We start from the raw sequence: 20714 nt of genomic DNA on the forward strand, positions 1-20714 counted from the left end.
TTGATTTTTTAAGAGATACAAGCTTACAGTACTTATTTCCCCAACCATTACAAGGCTTACACAGCCACTGCTCTGGTGTCAAACATTAGTAATATAACCCTGTGTTTATAACTGCCACCAAAACACCCATAAGACGGGAGTCTTGCAATTGGCTCCCATCGCACAGCACTAATTACTACTCCCCAAAATGGATATGAAGAACATTTGCTATTAAACCTGAAACCACATCCATTTTGTCTTAAAAAGAGACAAAAGAACAACCAAAGAAAGGGAAATACTGGAAGGTGTGAGCTGATGTGGGTCTCTGCAGTAAGCATGGCCTTCTGTGGAAAGCTACTTGTAAATGTTAGTGCTAATTCTGCACCTTCAGCAGGTGTTGCAAAAAAAATGGGAGCCATGGCATTAGGCATCAGATGTAGTTTTGGGGCTGAGGGTACAATATGGGAAGCTTCTAAATTTAGAACAGAAAGAAAACATCCTGCCCTTTGTAAACAGCCAAAATGGATTGCAATGACAAATTAACAAACTACTATACACTCCAGCCTAAAGTAAGGAATAATGGAAGTTATTCATTATTCATTTTATTTACTAATAATGATACAGTATGTATTAATAGGAAGGGGGCATAGTAATTCAACATACGTGTCAGTATGAAGATACATCTCAGGTTGAGATTATGCTGCATAATCTGGCGGCAACATAAAATAATTTCTGGGTGACAGGATTCTTCCTTAGAGGCCTGCTTTAGATTCATTTATAATCTTGGCCATGAAGATGTCAAAGAATTGGGAATGGTTGCAATCTCTGGGCGAAAGAAGCTTAGGACAGGAATGGCAAGGCACTGTTACAAAGGGCTGCAAACATTTCTGTAGAATTTTCTGGAAAAGAAGATACGTAGCATCTGTCCACATTTAATTTATGCTAAGCATTGTTATTTGGTCCTACATCTAACAGATTTAATGAAACAAAATTTTAAAACAAAATGCCTTTTAACTTAGTGGGAAGAAGATCTGATAGGCGTGTCAAGTACTAAAAATGCAAATGCGAATGCAAACTACAGTGTCAATCTGAATTGCCATGCTAGGCCAAGCTTATTTTATTACATACATTCTGCATTCTAAGTACTAATATATTCATAATGTAAACATTAAGCATACAGAGTTAAAATTCAAGGCCACAATATTTTTGATTGTCCCTTTTTGTGTCTTTGGTTGGCCGAGATCAACTCGTAGTGTATAAATGCATAAGTTATATAATAATTATATAAAAAGGAAAAAATAACATTGACTTGTATACTTCATTCTGACAAACGCACAGCGTTCGCGACTCAATAAAGAAAAACTGGCGCCCGCCTAACAAAAATACTTAGATGATTTCTGATTTTGGCAGTCAGGGGTTGTCTCTTGCTTTAGCCAATAGAAAAGAAACCCCCCTAATAATGATGAGGTTCTAACTGGTTAACTTTTAAATATCAAATACAATTCCAGTTTTACTTTTTTTTAAAAAAAAGAGATGCATATTCTGATTTCTGACTTCTTCTGCTTTTCCCTTTTTCCATTTTTTTTTTTTAATTACTATAAAAACAAGTCTGTTTCTCCTGTAATACTGGGAATGGTATGATACTGAGCAAAATGTTTCACAAGTCCAAACAAGTATTTCTTCATAGTCCCAACACTACTAATTTTTCAGTCTCTTCAGTCTCTACTGGTAAAGAAGTTTATTTCCTCCCATTCTCACCACCTTTTGTCCTCCTCCGTCTCCTTTCCGCTTCCTCTGTCAGGTGCAGGCCTCTGATCTACAGTCATACACTTTCCCTTCTGCACATTCTCATTTCCAATGTTTGGCTCAGGGTTCTCGTAATACTGTCAAGGAATCCTAAAGTTTGGGTTGTCTTCACAGTTTGAGTAGCAGATAACGCTCTGATGAATGGAATGCATTTGATTTTAATCAAAACAATGCTGTCATAGTCCAAATCAGCTTCCACACTAAATGAGTCTATTTTGATATGTTTCTATTTTTAAAACACAGGTAGGTGGTTGTTGTTTTTTTTTTTTTCCTTTTTAATCCCTTTTCTCCCTCTTTTGTAATGATTCATATATTGTATGTTAGGTCACTATAGACTTATCCTTATATTGCTGTAGTATAGTCCCAGGTTTTGCATTAGCAAGATAACAAACTTTACCCATAAGCTTATCAACTTTTTAAGACCACTAGCTTTCATAGGTTTTCCTTATCATTTCATGCTTTTACCTACAACAGTCCATTGTTGTTTGGTCCACAGAGTCGATGCCCATATACATTACATTTTAGTATCTTAATACTTCTTGAATATCTTCTTTAAATCCCTACTGCAAAGAGTCATTTTAAAATTTACTTTTAATGTTTTTTTCTCCCAGCCAAACCTTCACCTGTCTCTTTAGGCACTTTTAATTCATGTACTCTGATAGAGTTCATTGCAATTCATCGGGGACTGTATCCCAGTGAGCAGTGTTATTGCTTTTTCTGGTGTTTCTTTCTTTTCCCACTTAGTAGTAGGTGCCAAGATGAGAAGGCATATGAGCAGCTGGCAGCCTTGTATTGGGGTAAATACCTCCAGTTGGTGAATTCCAGTATGGATTAGGGGCAGCAAAAAAGCTGGATGAAGTTACAGGCAAAGCAGGGGGGTGGGGAGCTACAAAGTTCATCTTCTGGGGGTGTGCGTGGTAGGAACTCATGTAGGGTAGGTCTGATGGGTATTTGTACATGGATGATTCCGGGGGGTGAGGCTGGAGGGCCTGAGCGATTCCGTGGAAATCAAATTTGTAGGCATAGCGTTTACCATGAACTTTAGTCATAATATTTTTATCATAGTAGTAGCGAAGTGCACGGCTGAGTTTGTCATAGTTCATGTTAGGTTTGCTTTTCCTCTCTCCCCAACGCCGAGCCACTTCGTCAGGGTCGGTCATCTTGAACTCTCCGTTGGTGCCTTCCCAGGTGATGCAGTTGGAGTTGGAGCTGTCTGAGAGAAGCTCCAGTAGGAACTGCCATAGCTGTATCTGCCCACTCCCTGTGGAGGGAAACAAAGTGAAAATGTCAGGAATAATGACTAATAAAGCTAAGACACGATTCTTTCAGGCTCCCACACAGAACCCTATTAGGAAACATTGCAATATCAGTTCCTGCTTCTTAATTGAACTAGTCCCCCCTCTCCCAGCCTATCTCATGAAATCCTAAAGAGCAGAGATAATGGTTATGTGTCATGTTTTCCCTCATCTGGGTGGTAGAATGCCATTACAGGGAAATTTAATGGTTACTTAATGTCATTCATTGTAGACAATTGATGGGGAAATCATACAGCACTCGTTTAGGAAACTAATCTCTAAAGTTCAGGACAAACAGCTTTCACTTGCGTAATATTTTGCTTGTTCTCACAGCATTATGTTGTAACTAAATGTTCTCTGCTATGGAATAAGCCTACACAAAATGGAGAAGTTTAGAGAAAGCTGGACACATGCCAAACCATATCACCCATTTGCAGCATTTGGGGAAATGCAGAACGGAAACTTATTAGCTTGCTGTTGCACTGCATACAACCATAGGGCAAAACATTTGCAAGAACAGTGAAAAGGTCCATAAAACATATTCTCATAATCATTCTTTGTCAAACAAGAATTTAAATGATTACTGAACCTAATACATTAAATGTTTTTATTTTTTGTTTTTCTCCTTCCTCCGCCAATTTTGTGTTTAAAGGAAAATAATCAGTCTGCTGGCAATTTTGCAGAAGAGTGTTGCCTGGTTATAGGAACAAAGTTTAACCATTTTATGCCATCAAAAGGCAATTGTGAAGGGCCTTGCCACTGATATTCATGCTAGAAGCTTAGCATTTCTTAATAAAGCAGCACTGAAATGATGCAAAACACAGCTGAAGCAGCTTGCAAGGCAATCTGTTTCACAAGCACAATGTCAGCAGAATTTGCCAACCAGCTTGCAAGTCCTAACTTCTAAGTACATCTCTAACCAAGATTTGGTTTCTTTCTTTCTTTCTTTCTTTCTTTCTTTCTTTCTTTCTTTCTTTCTTTCTTTCTTTCTTTCTTTCTTTCTTTCTTTCTTTCTTTCTTTCTTTCTTTCTTTCTTTCTTTCTTTCTTATTTTCATTTTTCCAAACCAGAAATGTGGATATAATAAACAAGCTTTTCTTTACAAAGCTTATAGTGGTAAATTATAATATCAAGATAGATTAGCATCTGAAATCCATTAGCAGTTTATACTTCAATGCAACTGAAACCCATATTCATTTAAATTATACTTATCCAAACTGCCCTTAATGAATTTCTTCTGTTCCATTAACATGCATTAAATAAACAAACAAACAAAAGAATCTGTGGTATGAGCAAGGCATGCAAGTTTTAATACACGAAACATAACAAGGGGATTAGCCTTTGAAAATCAATAAACAGTTCAGCACAGGACAACGCACAAATTTTTGAATAAGCAATCCAACATATGTTCTAACATAAACACTTGCCTTCCAAATGTAATATATAGTCCTAAGAAAATAAATGGTTGCTGTCAATTTCCTTTTAATGAGAGATTAATTTCACCAATTTATAAACACTCAAAACATGTTAAAACACAGGAATGATGGTGTGTAGAAATGCCATACCCAAATGCTAAAAATGTACCCCAATACAGAGCACTTTAGTGTCTTCCAGAGTAATGAAGGCGACCAAATGCACACTTGGTAAAACTGTAAAAGCCTGAGACATACAAATTAAAGGGAGGTAAGCCCTCACAACCAATTAAGGTCAATGTCACTTGGAAATCCACCTCCTGAGGCCATTTGGAAAAAGCCATTCTTAATATTTAGCTGCTTTCCTGTGCAATGCTAAACTGTCTAGAAAGTAATCTAATCTAGAACCATGGCTGCTGTCACTTGGGACAAAATGAAAGGAAATGTAGCAGTATTTCAGTAAATTCATGCTTGGAAAGGCAATAAAATTGTTGTGAGATCAGACATTGTTGCTCAGAGTTGAAGAGATCTATAATGTGGAACAAGTAACGCTGTGCCCTTTGAGTATTAAAGAAAGGGAAAAAGGAAGTGGCACAAATGTATTGTGGCAGATAACACTGATGTATAACCACAATTCGTCCTGCAGACTCAGAGAAACAACAGTGAAATCTGTCCAGTTCATAATCAGTTTTATTAACTCATCAGGAAGTTTATCCATTTTCAGCTAAAATACACTACAAGGACCAGCTCACAATGCACCTAGTTACCACCTTTTTATCACGAGAAACCATTTCTGAGGTGTCTAACCCAATTATTCTTTGCAAATAAATACTGCTTTCCAATTTTTCCCTATATGTTTTTGCTGACTTCTGTTATGCAGCCCAAAATATTGTACAGGTCAAGGTCAGCATGTCATTGGATTGTGGATTACAGAATCTAGGACATGCATGATACAGCCTGGTAAAAAACTCATGCTATTCTTGAGGGCTTCCTGAAGGACAGCACCTAAGAAAACTCCCAGTGTTTAACCAACTGAAGTGAATTCCTATTGATATATTTGGTAAAATGTGACGAGACATCTGACTGACTAAATATAACCATATATTCTAGGATGAGATTAATAGCTCTCTACTCAGAGCTACAGTAACTATATCCCAATGAATATAATGGCAACTAAGACACCTAAGTCCTATCTAGACAGTTACTCTATGACACTGGAATTTATGTGCTTTAATGTGTGAGTTTAGTCCCATCCTTAAGTAATTTAGAAACCTTCAATGTGTTACGTATCATCAGCTCTCAGTGAGTCATACTAAAGAGTAGTAAAATTTGTCACATCAACTTCAGAGTCCGGCCTTTAAATAGGAGTGGGGATGCTATTAGAGAAGAAAAACTCTTATAAATCAGCAAAACCCCACCTCACCTGGATTTGCAAGACGGCTGCTGGTCGGTCCAAGAATCTGATAAGGATCTACAAAATTGTAAAGAAAGATTTAAAATCATGTAACAACGTCATATATTTTAGGCGTCATTTTTAATCTTGTAGGAGTCAGAAAGTGCCACCTGAAAAGCAGATCCAACACTGAGGAAAGTGGCTTCTATCTCTGCATCACAATATTTGCAGGTTTTCTCTTAAAATTGGGTGTGCAAGCAAACAGTTGCAAGGGATGTATATTTCCTTTTCATTCTCTGTATAAGTGTGCACAAGTACATGTTCAGACACACTGTAAAGCTGGTCTAGAAGTATTCTGATTCCTATTTAAACAAGACACCCTCTGGGACTATCTACCCTTGTAATGTGCTAGGGCCCACAGGCCAGAGACCTAGTGCTAAATGTGGCATAGATGGGTGAAGAGGTGTTCCTCCTCAAAGAACAGAGACCTCCTATCTTGTGGGGCTACATTTGTTTTCTCCATATCATTGCTAGGTTTTTCTGTGCCAAAACAGCCTCCAAAAGAAAGTGGAGAGGGCATATCTGAACCCATGCAAAGTGGCTGTGTTGGCTCTTCTTCATCATTACAGTCCAGTGAGGGATCTCCTGTACTAAACTTGTGATTAGGGTTTTCCAAATTCCAAAACATCTCAGTGCTTTCCTCATGGGATTCCCTGTGGAAATTCAATCTGAATTCAACCTGAATTGAAATAGGAATGACTGTAGGAAAGTAGGAAAGCCAAAGTTATGGCTGATAAGCACAACCTGAAGCAGAGCAATAATGTCATTGGGCTGTCTTGTCTCTAGACAATTGCTCTCAATCATCCAGTTACGGTCAAGAAGATAATCAGCTTACATTCCTTACACGTTTAAATAATCTGTGAAGCTCACATGCTTGCATTAAATGGTCTCAAGGACTTACATAAATCACCAATATACTTCTTGAAGGATTCCCATGGCTGGGAGGCCAGATTAGATAAAATGCTATCTGGGCAATAAGAAGTACAGTACTTCCCAGGCAGCATGCATGTAAGTTAAGGAGGTGTAGTCCTTCACAGAGTTTTATTTAGTTGTAACAAAAAACAGAATCATGATTTGAAATCCATGTGATAAAAACTGGTACAGAGAATTCTGAGCTAAGAATATCCTCCAAAACTTCTCTGTCATAATTCTACATTTTTGCTGTTAGCAAAAGACATCATTGACTCAGAATGTAGTGCTTTCTAACTATCTGTCCAAGACAGTTAGATAGTTTCACAATGTAGGATTAAGTCCTACCCATGAATTAACTGGTTTGAAATGACAAAGTGAACCTATCTTGCTAAACAACTAGCCTACATTCCTACAAACCTCGACTTTCTCTTCACAGTTTTCCAATAGATTGATAATCCTTCTATTTTTCCTGTTTAATTTCAGGAGTTTGGGATGAAAAATACAAATAGATTTCTGTATTGCAGTCCATTTTCATCTCTTTGTTTATGCACACTTTTCAGTTGTCATTATTTCAACTACTGCAGAGAATAAGTCTTTTGGCTTTCTTACTTTCTACCTTTGTACATAAACTGAATATAGGTAATTTAACAGTTTTTTCACTCTGAAAGGTTGTCATTACCATTAAGCATTACTAAAAGCAAATTTTACTAGCTCTGGGAGCCTCCATTTAAGATACAGCCATACAGGAAGCTCACACATGTCTGGGGATTTTCTTGTCACTGGCTGGAAATCTCATTAGTGCTCTGAATCAGATCTTGCAAATGGCTTCTGGTTGGTAGGAGAAAGATGACCTGAATGTGTCCAACAAACCCCATCACAAAATTCAAACAAAATAACACCCACCTAGCTGAGGACGCTGGTCTTCTGTTTTGGGCACTGTTGAGGATGATGGCTGAGTAGCTGAAAATGGAGAAATCCATGTAGTTACTTTTTCAGTCTGAAAGATTGTCACTAAACCTGTGATAGACCCCAGGCCAGGGACTTCTGCTGCTCACAAGAGTAGGATTTATCTTTTTAAGACTATCTGGTCATGGGCCTGATGTAGCCTGCAATCACGGAAGTTACGGCTGCCCCAGTAACTTCACCAGCATTGCCTACATGCAACTAACAGGTTTGCCAGGCACAAGTAAAAGTCCCTCAGAGCTGAAAGCTGAAGTAGATCCTGAGATAGCTCTGAAGTTCACTTTAGAGATTACGCAGATTGCAGTAGACGTGTATTGGGCCCACAAGTGGGACACATGAAAATGATTTTTACCTTTTGACTGAGTGGGATGGGTGTGACTCGTCCATGCTGATCTCCTCGCTTGCTCATAAGGTAAATCTGAAAAGGAAAAATACCATTCTTCATGCAGATATGGCATAAAATGTTATCTGTCCATTAGGGGCAAATTTCTAGAGAACTCTGGATTAGAAAAATTACAGAAATTGGAAGGATACTCCTTGTTAAACTCTTCATTGTCTTTATCATTTCTAATTATAACAGTACCACACTGCTCTCTGTATAGCTCTTTGGAGGTGCCTATTTTTTTCAGATGTCTGAAGTACTCTTAAATATCTGGCATAAATACTCTATAGAGTCCATAGCACTTGGACTACCTTTAGTTACCTTCTGTTATAGGTATGCACAACTTCCATATACGACATGAGTGTTGCTCAGGATTGTGATTCGTAGTAGACTTCAGTGTGACTGTTCTCTGAACTGGACAACTCATTGATAATAGAATACCAAGTGGGTGCTCACGGCCATGACCACGAATGAAGGGAGTACAGTCCTAGACCTGTTGAAATCCCTCATGGAGAAATAACAATTTATATCAAGAGATTGAAAGCAATGTGATAAGATTCCAAGTCTGACTGCAAGCCAATCACTTTGTCTTATAAATATAGCAGTCAAGAGATCATAATCTGAGCTTTCCTTGCTGAAACAGCAGGCTGATGGCAGTGATCCCTTGAGCTGGGATGCCTCTCAAGATTACTCCTTGAAGTCAAGAGATCCTTACTCACTTTGCTGGTTGGTGAGTGAAACTTTAATCTTTAAAGGTACCTGATTTATGTTAAGATTTAACAACTTAACTAATCACTGTGACTCATCATCATTATGAATTATCAATCTACTTACTATAATGAACTAACTTGTTGCTATATCTAAATGTATATGAGTGTTGGGTATTGCCTGTGACACCTTCCTCAGCCAAGGACACCAAGGAATGACATACACAGTGCACTATGGACAATTCATGTTTGAGCCTTGTGGGAAAAGTCTCCCAAAAGGTCAGAACTCAGATCAAGAGTAAACTTTGTAACATTCCCTTCCAGTTTGTGTATGTAACAGTATTTTCTTTTAAGGTAGACTTCAGCCAATTTACTTTGCCTTACTTTACTACTACAGCTAGTAGTCTGTTGCTGTTATCCCTTGAGATTAATCAAAGTTTATAGGTTGAATTTGAGAGTTCCTTTTTCTGCGGGGACATGTGAGACTGCAAAGGCATAGTTTTGTCTAAATCACTGTGACATGTTCTTAGTGTTCTTACTAGCTGTCACTATTGTAATACACTTTATTATCTTTTTCCTTAATGCTATTCTTCATGCTTGCAAGTCCTCTTTTCCCTCTGTCTGGTCTAATTCTCATTATTCAGAATCGAGATTTGTGGGGTAACTGATTGCTGCACTTTATCATTTTCACTTCTTTCTCTTTCACTTGTTATTTCAAACTTGTAATAATTTCATTCACCTTCCTTTCCACATCCCAGTAGCATCATAGATCTCTAGAAACATAGAATGTGAAAATACTGAACATGCTTCAATATGAAGTATAGATCTGTATACATATTCTTGTATCTCTTATGAAAAGATATACCTTCCTGTTTCTTGGGACCAGCTACTAATTTTATACTAAATTTTACTACTAAATTCTCACTTGCCTTTCCCCTCCCCCCTTTTTTTAAAACTTACTCATTACTTCTATTTCAGTTAAATGGTTTAGTGTATAAAAATGAAGAACCTTGAACATAAAAGCTTTTTTCATAAACTATATGAAGTAAAGTCAGACATTCATTTTACCCTTTGAAATCTTTTGCAGCTGCCTGTGCTTTTCTACGTCTGGCTTAAACATACCACCTGAAATTGCTGCCAAGACCATAGACTTATGTAGCCTGTCCAGAATCCCAGCAAGATAGCCATACCCTCCTCGTAGAACTAAATTGGTGTAGATGATCTGATTGTTAACAGTGCTTGTGCTTTATTTTAGAAATGACTGTAAATTAAACCAGTTGGGAAGTAAAGAAACAGTCCCAGACTGGCTCTGTGCACACCAGATTGTTGAGCTCTCTGCCCATTTTCAAGAACTCTAAGCAGGAATATTGAATGGAAATAAAATGTAATGTGAAATTCACAACCAAACTGTTCTTAATTTATTTAGTCTGTTTGGCTTAAGAAGCAGACTGGCACTACCAGCCTCATCATTTCCTGGAAGCTTACAATTCAAAAACTTCACTGTTGCTGACATGCGCATTTTATCTTTGTACTGCATTTAAATAACTGGTATCCTTTTATCTTGTATTTCTTGAGGACTATTCCAAAGTCTCTTTCAGAAACTTGGAGAAAATTGACTTGCACAGGCACTCATTTCTGAGCAGAAAACTGGTGTGAAGGTGAATCTTAAGATGCAGATGTCCCAGCCAGGATCAGATCAAGACTTGCTATTAATGCAGCTGGACTCATGGACTGAAAACTTTCAGAAATTCAGAAGGACTTGTGTCAACTTTTCAGAGTTTTCCAAGCTCAATCTGTACAGAAAGGGATGGCTCAGCCATGGTGCCGATTGCAGAACTGTGTTCTTCTGTCAGCCCTGAGTTTCAACAAGTATCTTGCACACTCCTGTCTTTCCTTGCCAGATTTCTGCTTTCAGAGCAGCTAGGGGAGATACTAGCAAAATTACAAAAAAACTATTCTGTTTCTTCCAGTTTTCATTTCCTGGCCCAAAAGGCTACAAATATGGAAAAAAAGGATCACACAGAAGATATGTACTCTCACAATCTCCTCTCCTCTCCTCTCCTCTCCTCTCCTCTCCTCTCCTCTCCTCTCCTCTCCTCTCCTCTCCTCTCCTCTCCTCTCCTCTCCTCTCCTCTCCTCTCCTCTCCTCTCCTCTCCTCTCCTCTCCTCTCCTTTCTTCACCTCTCCTCTCCTCTCCTCCAGGGTCTTCAAATAATTAGAGATCTATACACTGAGAGGGCTGTGTGATGCTGCCTACTTGTACTCAGTGGCAAGTACAGCCCTGAAATAAATTTGGTATAAATTTAGTACTGTGAAAAAATTTTGCCTTTTAATGCAACACATCATAAGACGTTTTTCTGTCTACATCCTCTCAATTAAAAGAAAAATTCTGTTATCAGCCTTCCTTGAAATAGCACAACATTCCAACTTCATTCTTCATTCATTATTGTGCCTTGATAAACATGTTGCTATCCTAGATAAGCAGATCTGCTCATATTCATGGGATGTTAGTACAACATGTTCTTATCTTTGTCAGATCTTTGATGGGAATAATTCTGTTTGATGACACATGTAGACAAACCCATATTAGGTCTTTCTGAGCTCTTGATAGCTTCACTGTATTACTTCTAGCTTGCTGAAACGTCATGTTCTGTTGTAAAGGTGACTGAAGAAATATGTCTTTGTCATTACAATTTATTATGAGCCTTGCTCATTTCCTATTTGCTATTGTGGTGCTTCAACAATGGTAATACTTGATTACCTTCTCCAAAATTGCATCTCAGGATTTGGCTAATTGCCATTTAATCTTGTTTGTATCTCCCCCACCCATCACTCTCATTTTTGACCTTTTTTGTGTCATCAGGTACTTGTCCCCAGAATCTCTCTCAATTGCTCTTCCATGAAAGGAACTTTATTATGGAAAAGCTTATTTTGCCATCTAGTTGAAACATGATGTTTAACACGAAAGGCCAAAGAACAATTTAGCAAAATAGTTTCTTGACAGAAAACTGAATTCCTGCAAAAATATTTCTGAATGAATGAATGAAAATTCTGACCTTAAAGACATTTGCCAAAACTCTATTATAAAAGATAATATAATACTTTCAAAATTGTATGATGATTTATTGCAGAAAATATTTAGTTAGGATATACCAGTTTGCACAGAATAATAAAGACACTCTCTACCCAAACTACAAATTCCACAATAAATTGTCAATACAGGAAGGTGCTTTTAATTTTATCATAAAGCATTTTATTTTGTAGATGTCAGGATTTTTTACCTGGCTAAAGATGCTGAACTGAAGGAGTTCCACATATCTGATATGGGATGTTTTTTAAAACACTTTTTTCTTCGAAGAAAACTGCTATTTTATTTTCCATCACAAGTCAGGATGAAACAAGTATGGAAAATATAATTTTTCATGTATAGAAAAAACAATTTCTGTCTAACACCACTGAAATCATACCTACAAAGCAGTATTCTTTCACAACAGACTCTCAGGTGTTATGTTTATTTGCTAATGGACACCAAGGTCCACCTGGTCACACATTACATATTCAATTTCATTGGAAACTACTGACAACTCTGGACGTCCAGAACTGTATTGCATAACTACAGTGAAGTTTCTATCTGTGCTCTGTCTTCTCATCTCTATTCCAGATTCCTCTGAGCAATTCAAAGTTTCTAAGTGCTATAATAACCTGTGACCATGAAGGATACAGTCTCATGTTTATTGAAAATATCTGTAACATTTCTGAAATTCTTTTTTCTAATACTGAGAAGCAAGTAAAGCAGGCAATCTGTGATATATAAATATATCATTTTTCCTCATCCTCAGATCCTAAGTTGAACAAACTTTTATATCTTTCAGCAGGCTCAAAAGATTTTCCATATTCCCATGTCTTACTCTAAGCACCATCTAATGCTGCAAATAGCCTTTTTGATAAGGGATGATTAATGTAGCTTTCCATACAAGGCCATAGTTCTGTTTTATTTAAGGGCACAGTCAGATTTCCCATATGGCCCTCCACTTTGCTCTTTCACATGTTTACTCTTTTCACTTCAGACAGCAACTAGAGCACTGGCTTTCACTGTGCCATAAATAAAGTTGCTTATGGTTAGCTCTTCTTTCGCGATTGAAGGGGATTAATTTGAGATCAATAAGATACACAAATAATCTGTGCATTACACTGTATTTATCTTGTATTTTCAGCTATTAGCATATTCTGAATTCATTTATCTCAAATAAGACCTCTGGGCTTCTTCACAGGGATTTTGCAGAAGAATCTTAAAGTTTAAGTAACGTCAAAATCTTATGCTATCTCCAAGTACATTTGATTGTGTCCTTTTTCCCATTATTAATAGCTACCATAGCAGAGAATGCTAAAGCACCCATAATTTAAGCTTTTTTTAAGACTTCCTATCAGGTTAATTGGCCAGTTCTTGATCTGTGAAAATATTTTATTTCTTACAATTTGCTAACTTAACCCTTATTGTAAATAGTTGTGGGATATCTTGGTAAATTCCTTATAAAAGTCTGATGCCAAATATACAAATTGGATTGGTGGTCTCTTTTTCATTCACTAGGGCAATTTAATTGATGAATAAATGTAGTAGAAGAGTTTATTTTCCTATAAATTAAGCAGGGTGGATTTATTCACTTAACAGTATAGTAGGTGTCTCCCTCTTTTTAATTCATCAATTAACAAATCTATAGACATGCATATACACATGTATATAAATTGTAAAACAAAGTTACTAGTGTATCTTTCCTGAATTATACCATGCAGCATTGTTAAGACATTGATTAAATATTTCCTATTAAAAAGTTTCTAATGAGAGAAAGTATCTTTTCAAAATAGCTCAGTCAATTCTAGTGTATGTCCCTTCAGAACACTTGGATGCTTGCCTCTGGCTCAGTAGTGGGTTTCCTTTAAATTCAGTATTTTGTTCCAACTCCTTTCAGTGTTTTACAATACTTTGTTCTTATTACTGGAAAAACAAATGTCCAGGTCAGGGAGTTTTCCAACATCATTAGTTGTGAAGGGTGATGCAAAGAAAGTTTTTAACTTCACTGCAATGTCCTCATCTTTTTAATTATTCCCTTTAGCCTTTCACAAACCAGCACACCCATAATATTTCAATGGACCTCACACTTCTCAGCATTGAGAAAATTTTTTTGTGGTTTGTTTTGATTTATTTAAACTCCCAAATTCATGATCAGATATATCAAACATAAAAAAAAGTAGACAGCAGAAGACGTATGTATACAGCATCTTTGAAGTACTTTTTCTGAATAGATTTCTAGTTATTAAGGAGGATGTTATTGCTTCCTTTTACAGACAGGGAGGTGAAGCACATTGAAAGTGACTGCACTGGTATTATCACGCAGCATTGGGATCATGCAGCAGAGCACAACTCCAGTCTTACTATCCTCTTTTGCTTTGAATACTAGAAAGCATTGCTTCAAAGACAGAGGAAAGTGGAAGACACAGACTTCGTAAACTTTTTCTACTTAACTATCTTACTTTACACAATGTTATATATGTAGTCAAATATATATAATTGTGTACATGTGTATGTATTCATAATTTAGTTTATCATTTATAAGAGAAAACAGAAGGAGTAAAAGAAAGAGATGGTTCGAGAGATTAAATGAATAGTACAAAAAGTTGTCATTGTTCATACCTGGCCTCGTTGTTATTCTTTGTGTTGCTTCTGGGTAAACTGATGTATTTGGAAAAATAAAAGTGGCACCTCCTAAGGAGAAAGAAGACATAACATCTGAAGATTCATTTTCACGGTCTCTGATTCCACTAATATCAATAATTCCCTCTTCTAGTATATCTGAATAAAGACTATGAATAAATATTTTATACATTAGGAATGTTATATGACTTCTGATAGTTTTTGCACTTGTGTAAATCCACTCAAATTACTGGATAAATTCTGTGAAAATCAATGTTAAGGGGGAAAGAGAATCAAATTCAGTAAATCCCTTCTGCCCTCCCTACACATCTTGACCATGTGTGCAGGCTGTTCTGTATCTTCTGAAATAAAACTACTTTTCCTTCTCTTTATTCATGGATGACTTTCTGAACAAGTTCATACAGCAGAGACTGCAGCCCTGGGCCAAATCCTATTCATGTCAGTGGCAATCTTCTCACAGACCTTGGTGGTCTTTGGGCTAGACTCTCAGAAACCCCATTAAAAATATTGAAGTTGATAATATAAAATGGTATCAAACTTATCTAGGGAATTGAAATTGCCTGAACTACATCAACATACCTCTAATGCCCATTTCTAGGAATGTGAAAAGGGTCACAAGGAAGTTACCAACGACTTTGAGAGGAGCTTGTTCCTAACACCTTTGGGGTCTTTTGAAAATCCCACTCCAAAGCTCTTATGCCAATAGAACAATATATTTTTCTTAAGGTCATGATCAGCATGATATTATAATTCATATTCCCAATGGCACAAATGCAGGCAATCTCATTTTGGTGAAGTGAATTTTAGAATAGCATTGTCAGTGCACACATGTAGAAAAAGATAACACATGGAACTGCTGAACAACATTTGGATAACTCTATGTGGAAACTGCTTGGCAAATTAGAATCTGGGAAACCAAAGATGGAAAAGACTATGGATACTATCTATTTTTAAAAAGGGCTTAAGGCTTATTCCGAACCTCATCAAAGTCAATGGAAATTTTTCTTTTGCATTTGGTGGGGTTTGCGGAGGCCCATAGCCCACAGTACGACTTTATGTCAAATGGCAAACATCTAATCTCAGTGGGAGATCATCTGACCTAGTTAATTTTTCTAGGAAACTTGCTGCTTTTTACTACAGTGAAAAAATAAATGAAATATGAAAATAAGGTTTTCTTATTTTTTTTGCATTATCCTTTGTATTATCTTTTTCATTTATCATAAATAATTGTTATTTCTGGTCACTGTAGGTAACTAATACCCTCAGGCATGATCACGCAGTATTCCAAATAACTCTATATATACGTATACTGCACTACATGTGCAGTTCCATGCCATCCTCTGTTACAGAACTGCTACAGCAAGATAAAATTTAGTTTGAAATATTTTCATAAATATTGTAAGCCACATTTCGATAGACACACTTTTGAGGCCTGTGTTGTATTGTTCTTCTACCTGTGCTCCATACTTGTCTGGGCCGACTTACGTAACAGAAGGATGAATATTAACAAAAATCATTTTACATTCAGATCGGACTTAGTAGAGATCCCAACACAAACCTCACATGAGGACTGATAAATGAGATGGGCTAACTGCCTAAATAACAAGAGTTTTACTTAAGTATACAATATATAATGCATGTGAGGGGGAAGCAGCCAGAGCACATAGAAAAACAATGAAGCACTTTTCAGCCCCAACTATCTTTTTGGGATCCATGGTATAGATCTGACAGTAAAATGAGACAGAGTGAGAAAAAAAGTTTTCAGAGCTTACAGGTTAACACGTGTCACGGGCCCCATTAGCTTATAGGACATGAGAAATTATCAATGGGGAAACCATTCTGCACCATCTGGCCCTACATGATCCCACCATTTTTCTGTGTGTCTGTGCGTAAAACTCGTGCACACAACAAGGAGAGGACGTGCTCATCTCCCTCCTGGTTTACTATTTCCACTTTGAGCAAGCAAACCATAAACAGGAATCCTGTGCTTTCAGAATATGACCTATCGCAATGGGAGCAGTGCCAGCATTACCTGTGTTTCTAGCATGCATTAACCGTGGAGAGTTTTGTAAGGCCTTATCAACATCATCTGAAGTCAAATGTGGAAGAGGAGCTACAAAACAAAACAAAAAGCAACACCGAAATGAAAAAAAAATTGAGAATTATCTTTTAAAACCATATTTTCCCATAGAGGATTGTTTGAAAGTGAATCTACCAACAGTCAGTTTCTGTCTGCAATTTACAGGGAGGTGTGTGTGCTATAGCTTAGACTGATAGCTTAAACTGCGGCATTAATTTATTCAACATTATGAATGCAGAATATTTCTGGCTGATTATTGACAATGTGCGTGTGGAGAAGACTGCACCGCACTGGTGTTGCAATGCTTTTTTGTTTGTTTGTTTGTTTTAATACCAAATTCACTTTAAAACCTTTAAACTGAGGCAAACACGCAAAATTTCCTCAAGCTTAGATGAAAGTACACAAATCAGGAATTCACTAGTCCCCTCTTTTCCTTTGAAATGTTAGCCTTACACTACAAACACTTTGCATTTGGACCTCAGGGACTGTTTTTTTGTTGTTTGTTTGTTTTTTTACTGTTTTTTTTTTCCTTTTTTAGATTTTTATTCCCATAAATTTACAAAACATTCAGTTCAGTAAAATTTTGCTTAATCTATTCAGAGCAAAACAAACTGCTGTCAATCCTTAGAATCATGCCTGGAATTTGCTTTATAAATCAATATAAATCAATTGCTAGCATTATCATTGTTAAAATGGAAAGAAATGAGTATGTGACCAGAAAAAACATTAGCACTGAATCCCATTTGATTTTCTTTCTGATGAATATGCTGGAGTTTAATTTCAATTTTGTCTCAGATAAAAATTTAGAAACATTGCCCAACTCTTTATCTCCCACAAGCATGAATGAAAGCCAACTGAAATCAATGGGAATCTTTCCTTCAAAATCAAGAGGCTTTGGATTGGAGCTTCCTGCTATATTTTAAAGATCAACATTAGGAACAGAGACATCTGAAAATCTACTGGGTTAAGATCTAAAATATCAACCACAGATTGATCGTAGGCACTACCATAATGACAGAAAACTATCTTACTCTCTCTGAGGTAGTGTAGGTGTGACAGGAGGATATCTGCATTGTAGCTTGGTGTGAGTCTCTGGAAGTCATCTTTGGTCATTTTACATAACTCTTTCCCATCAATGTTCTGGAACAACAAGATGTCCACGTCTGGAAGACCATACTCCTTCACTGCCCACTCCAGCCACTGACGTACATGGTCTGTGCTCCATAACGTAGGATCTAGTGTTATCACAAAGAATACAATTAGCTGGGGAGGGGAGAGTTGTGATTTACTGGATCAATGCAGAAAGACTGTAGTCCAAACTGGAGAGACAGGAGATTAGCAATACTACAACCTGTGTCCAAACAATTTTCTAAGCTTTCAGTTCAATTTGTATCTTTATTCAGAAGAAATTTTCACTCAAATTAATTTTACTGTTTCTTGGGCATAGGCTAAGCAAGCACTCAGATTTGGCTATTACTTTCATACACTACAGTGGGTCATATTAAAATATTCCACACTTTCATAGACTGTTGTGTTGTTTTGCTATATGTTGCTACATTTAAGTAGGTTTTTCCTTACTACTTGATGTACTGGCAATACCATCTGGGGAAGGAAAACAAGAACTAGTGCAGATGTCTTTTTGAAAGTCATGTATGAATCCCTGATTTTAACTTGAAGCTGTGTTTTTGTCCTTAAAGCCCTCCTTTTCTACCTCTTCCATTCTACTTTTTGCTACTCCCATGACTTAGAGTAAGCCCACACCAACCTGAAGGTCCCTAAAGATCTGCAATACACATCTTCATAATGTAAGACAGCTCCTGACATGAAGATTTTCTACTTTTTGCTGAGGAAAGGTAAGAGCCGAGGAGACATGGAGCACACAGAGGCTCCATTGTCAAATGGCTATAGTCCATTGCATGAAAGTCTGTGAAGTGTCTGAGTCTTGAAAGATAGCATAAATAGTTTATTTGTGGCATAAATTTAGTGCCATACTATGTCTTTTGTGATACATGTCTTTCCATGGGCTAGATACTATTCAGAGACTGTCATGATGCTGCTCATTCCCAATCCTTCAACTCATGAGTGCCTCTGCTTTTCTGATGCTTCTCTTGGAATTTTAAGTCTTTAAAAGTCAGAGTACTTGATTCTCTAGAGGTTCAGAGGCTTTCTCCACTCTCCCAAATGCACCAGAATTGATTTAAGAGGACCCCTCCATCTGGTATGAAATGAGTAGCAAACTAGAAGGAACTAAGTCTGACTCCTTGGGGTCTGCTTGAGATCACTGATACCTATAGCAGAGAACTCCAGCAAAATTCACGTTGGGTTGAAGCAAACCAAACATTGGGAATCTTACCAAAAGATTTTCATTATGCCTATAATTTTTAAATGTCTCTTATTTATCATAACTGGGAAGTTAATGGAGAAGGAAATGTGAATATTGCTTTTTTATTCCTAAAGATTAACACGTAAGTTGTACACTGCCTATATAATAGTTGAACGAAACATATGTGACCTATTGTAATGCACCTGCTTTAGGAGGGGGGTTAAGGATCCTTCCAACCCCTGAAATTTTATGAGTCCATGATTTTTACCCATATATTTCTTGTAGAGATCTCAAAATAGCAAGGCTGTAGCTGTGATCATCTTGTTCCTTGAATCTCATTCAAATTCACCTCAAAACACAGTTCCAGGAATACACACACACACACACGCACACACACACACACACACACACGCACACACAAAAAAAAAAAAAAAAAAAAAAGTTCTTGCTGAGGTAACCATGCTGAAGGTTACTAAAAAGCTGAAAAAAGTACCAGCCTGCAAGAAGACAAATGTTTGCTTTTGCTTTTCATCTGCCATGAGACTTAAGTGTGGTCTCCGTCTAGTTAGTTCGGACATTTCATTATTCAGTGCATCACTCTGCTGTGCTTCAGAAAAGAACTGTCAACACCATCACAGAGGATACCTTCAACATATTTGTCCACTCACATCTTGACAAATAACTGAAATAATCACAGCTTGCAAAATTGGCCACAGTTAGGACTCTTGCATATCTTAACAACTGAAAAACTGCAAGACTATTAAGCAACATAATAGTAGCAGCAATATTTCAGAGAGGCACATCTCAGTTAGAGAGGAACCAGTAGCAAAACATTCCCTTGTGTTTGCAGGCTGCAGATCTTGAGTCTGTGCTGCATATTTCCAGTGGTTATTGGACACTCGTATATGTCATGACGGTCTAGTGCTCGGACTTCAGAAATATGCATGCTATTTTGCAGACCTAAGCAACAGCCCTTCCAGAAGAGGTTTGTGTGGAAGACAAGGTGCACAGGAGTTCAACTAACTACTGAGCCCTATTACCAAGCTTGCCACCAGAAACAAGAATTTCTCAATTATGCTCTCATATTGCAATGGAGTAGTCTGTTTGCTTATTACAATGTATTACAATGTATTAGCATAGAAAAATGGCATTGTCATTTTGCTTGTTTTAGGTGAGAATGATTGTATGGGATCTGAGTGCCTGTAAATAGCCAGCTCTGCCTCTGAAACAGGAAGAACAGGTTGAGGAGGTAGCTTCACTGTGGTATTTCCCAGATCATTTTCTTAACCCTGAGAAATTATGGCTCTTCCTGATACCCTGTATCACATTGCCTCTTTCTCAAATCTACTTAAATGAGATTAGAAGATTTCTCTTGGGAAATGCATTTGTTTGCTTGAAAATTTTTGAATAGAGAGTCTAACCTGCTGGCACAATAACTCTTCGTTCATTGGTAGTCATATTTGGAGGCGGAATGTGCTTCTCTTCCATGTAGCTTCCATAGTTCATCCCAACATTGTCTGAACCACTAACCATTTTCCCTCCTTTTGCCACGCTGCAGTCATCAGGTGAATTCCTAGACAAAGAAGAGAGAGGTGTACTTTGATTATTATTCCAGTCCCTACTAATATCCTCTGCAAGGCTGAGTGAGATGGGAAAAAAAAAAGAGACTGGAGCATCAGGAATTTGTTGTCAT

The 20714-nt window shown here is 37.2% G+C and overlaps 1 protein-coding gene across 6 annotated transcripts in view; it reads right to left on the minus strand.

Moving 5' to 3' along the window:
- Positions 1–564: 564 nt before the first annotated feature.
- The window catches only part of ERG (ETS transcription factor ERG), a 142829-nt gene continuing 122679 nt past the window's right edge, over positions 565–20714 (minus strand). For 5 of the 6 annotated variants that reach the window (XM_085208466.1, XM_085208456.1, XM_010723576.4 and 2 more), the window contains 8 exons: positions 20443–20594; positions 17730–17933; positions 16651–16731; positions 14598–14669; positions 8172–8237; positions 7760–7816; positions 5915–5962; positions 565–3046 (listed from right to left, as the gene is read on the minus strand). In XM_085208466.1, the coding sequence (XP_085064592.1) occupies positions 2526–3046; positions 5915–5962; positions 7760–7816; positions 8172–8237; positions 14598–14669; positions 16651–16731; positions 17730–17933; positions 20443–20594 (1201 nt within the window). In that variant the 3' untranslated portion in view covers positions 565–2525. The remainder of the gene's footprint in view (positions 3047–5914; positions 5963–7759; positions 7817–8171; positions 8238–14597; positions 14670–16650; positions 16732–17729; positions 17934–20442; positions 20595–20714) is intronic. The other variant, XM_085208481.1, reaches the window with a different exon arrangement.

The sequence above is a fragment of the Meleagris gallopavo genome, chromosome 1 (genome assembly GCF_905368555.1).
Source record: "Meleagris gallopavo chromosome 1, MGAL_WU_HG_1.1, whole genome shotgun sequence".
In the NCBI taxonomy this organism is placed as follows: domain Eukaryota; kingdom Metazoa; phylum Chordata; class Aves; order Galliformes; family Phasianidae; genus Meleagris; species Meleagris gallopavo.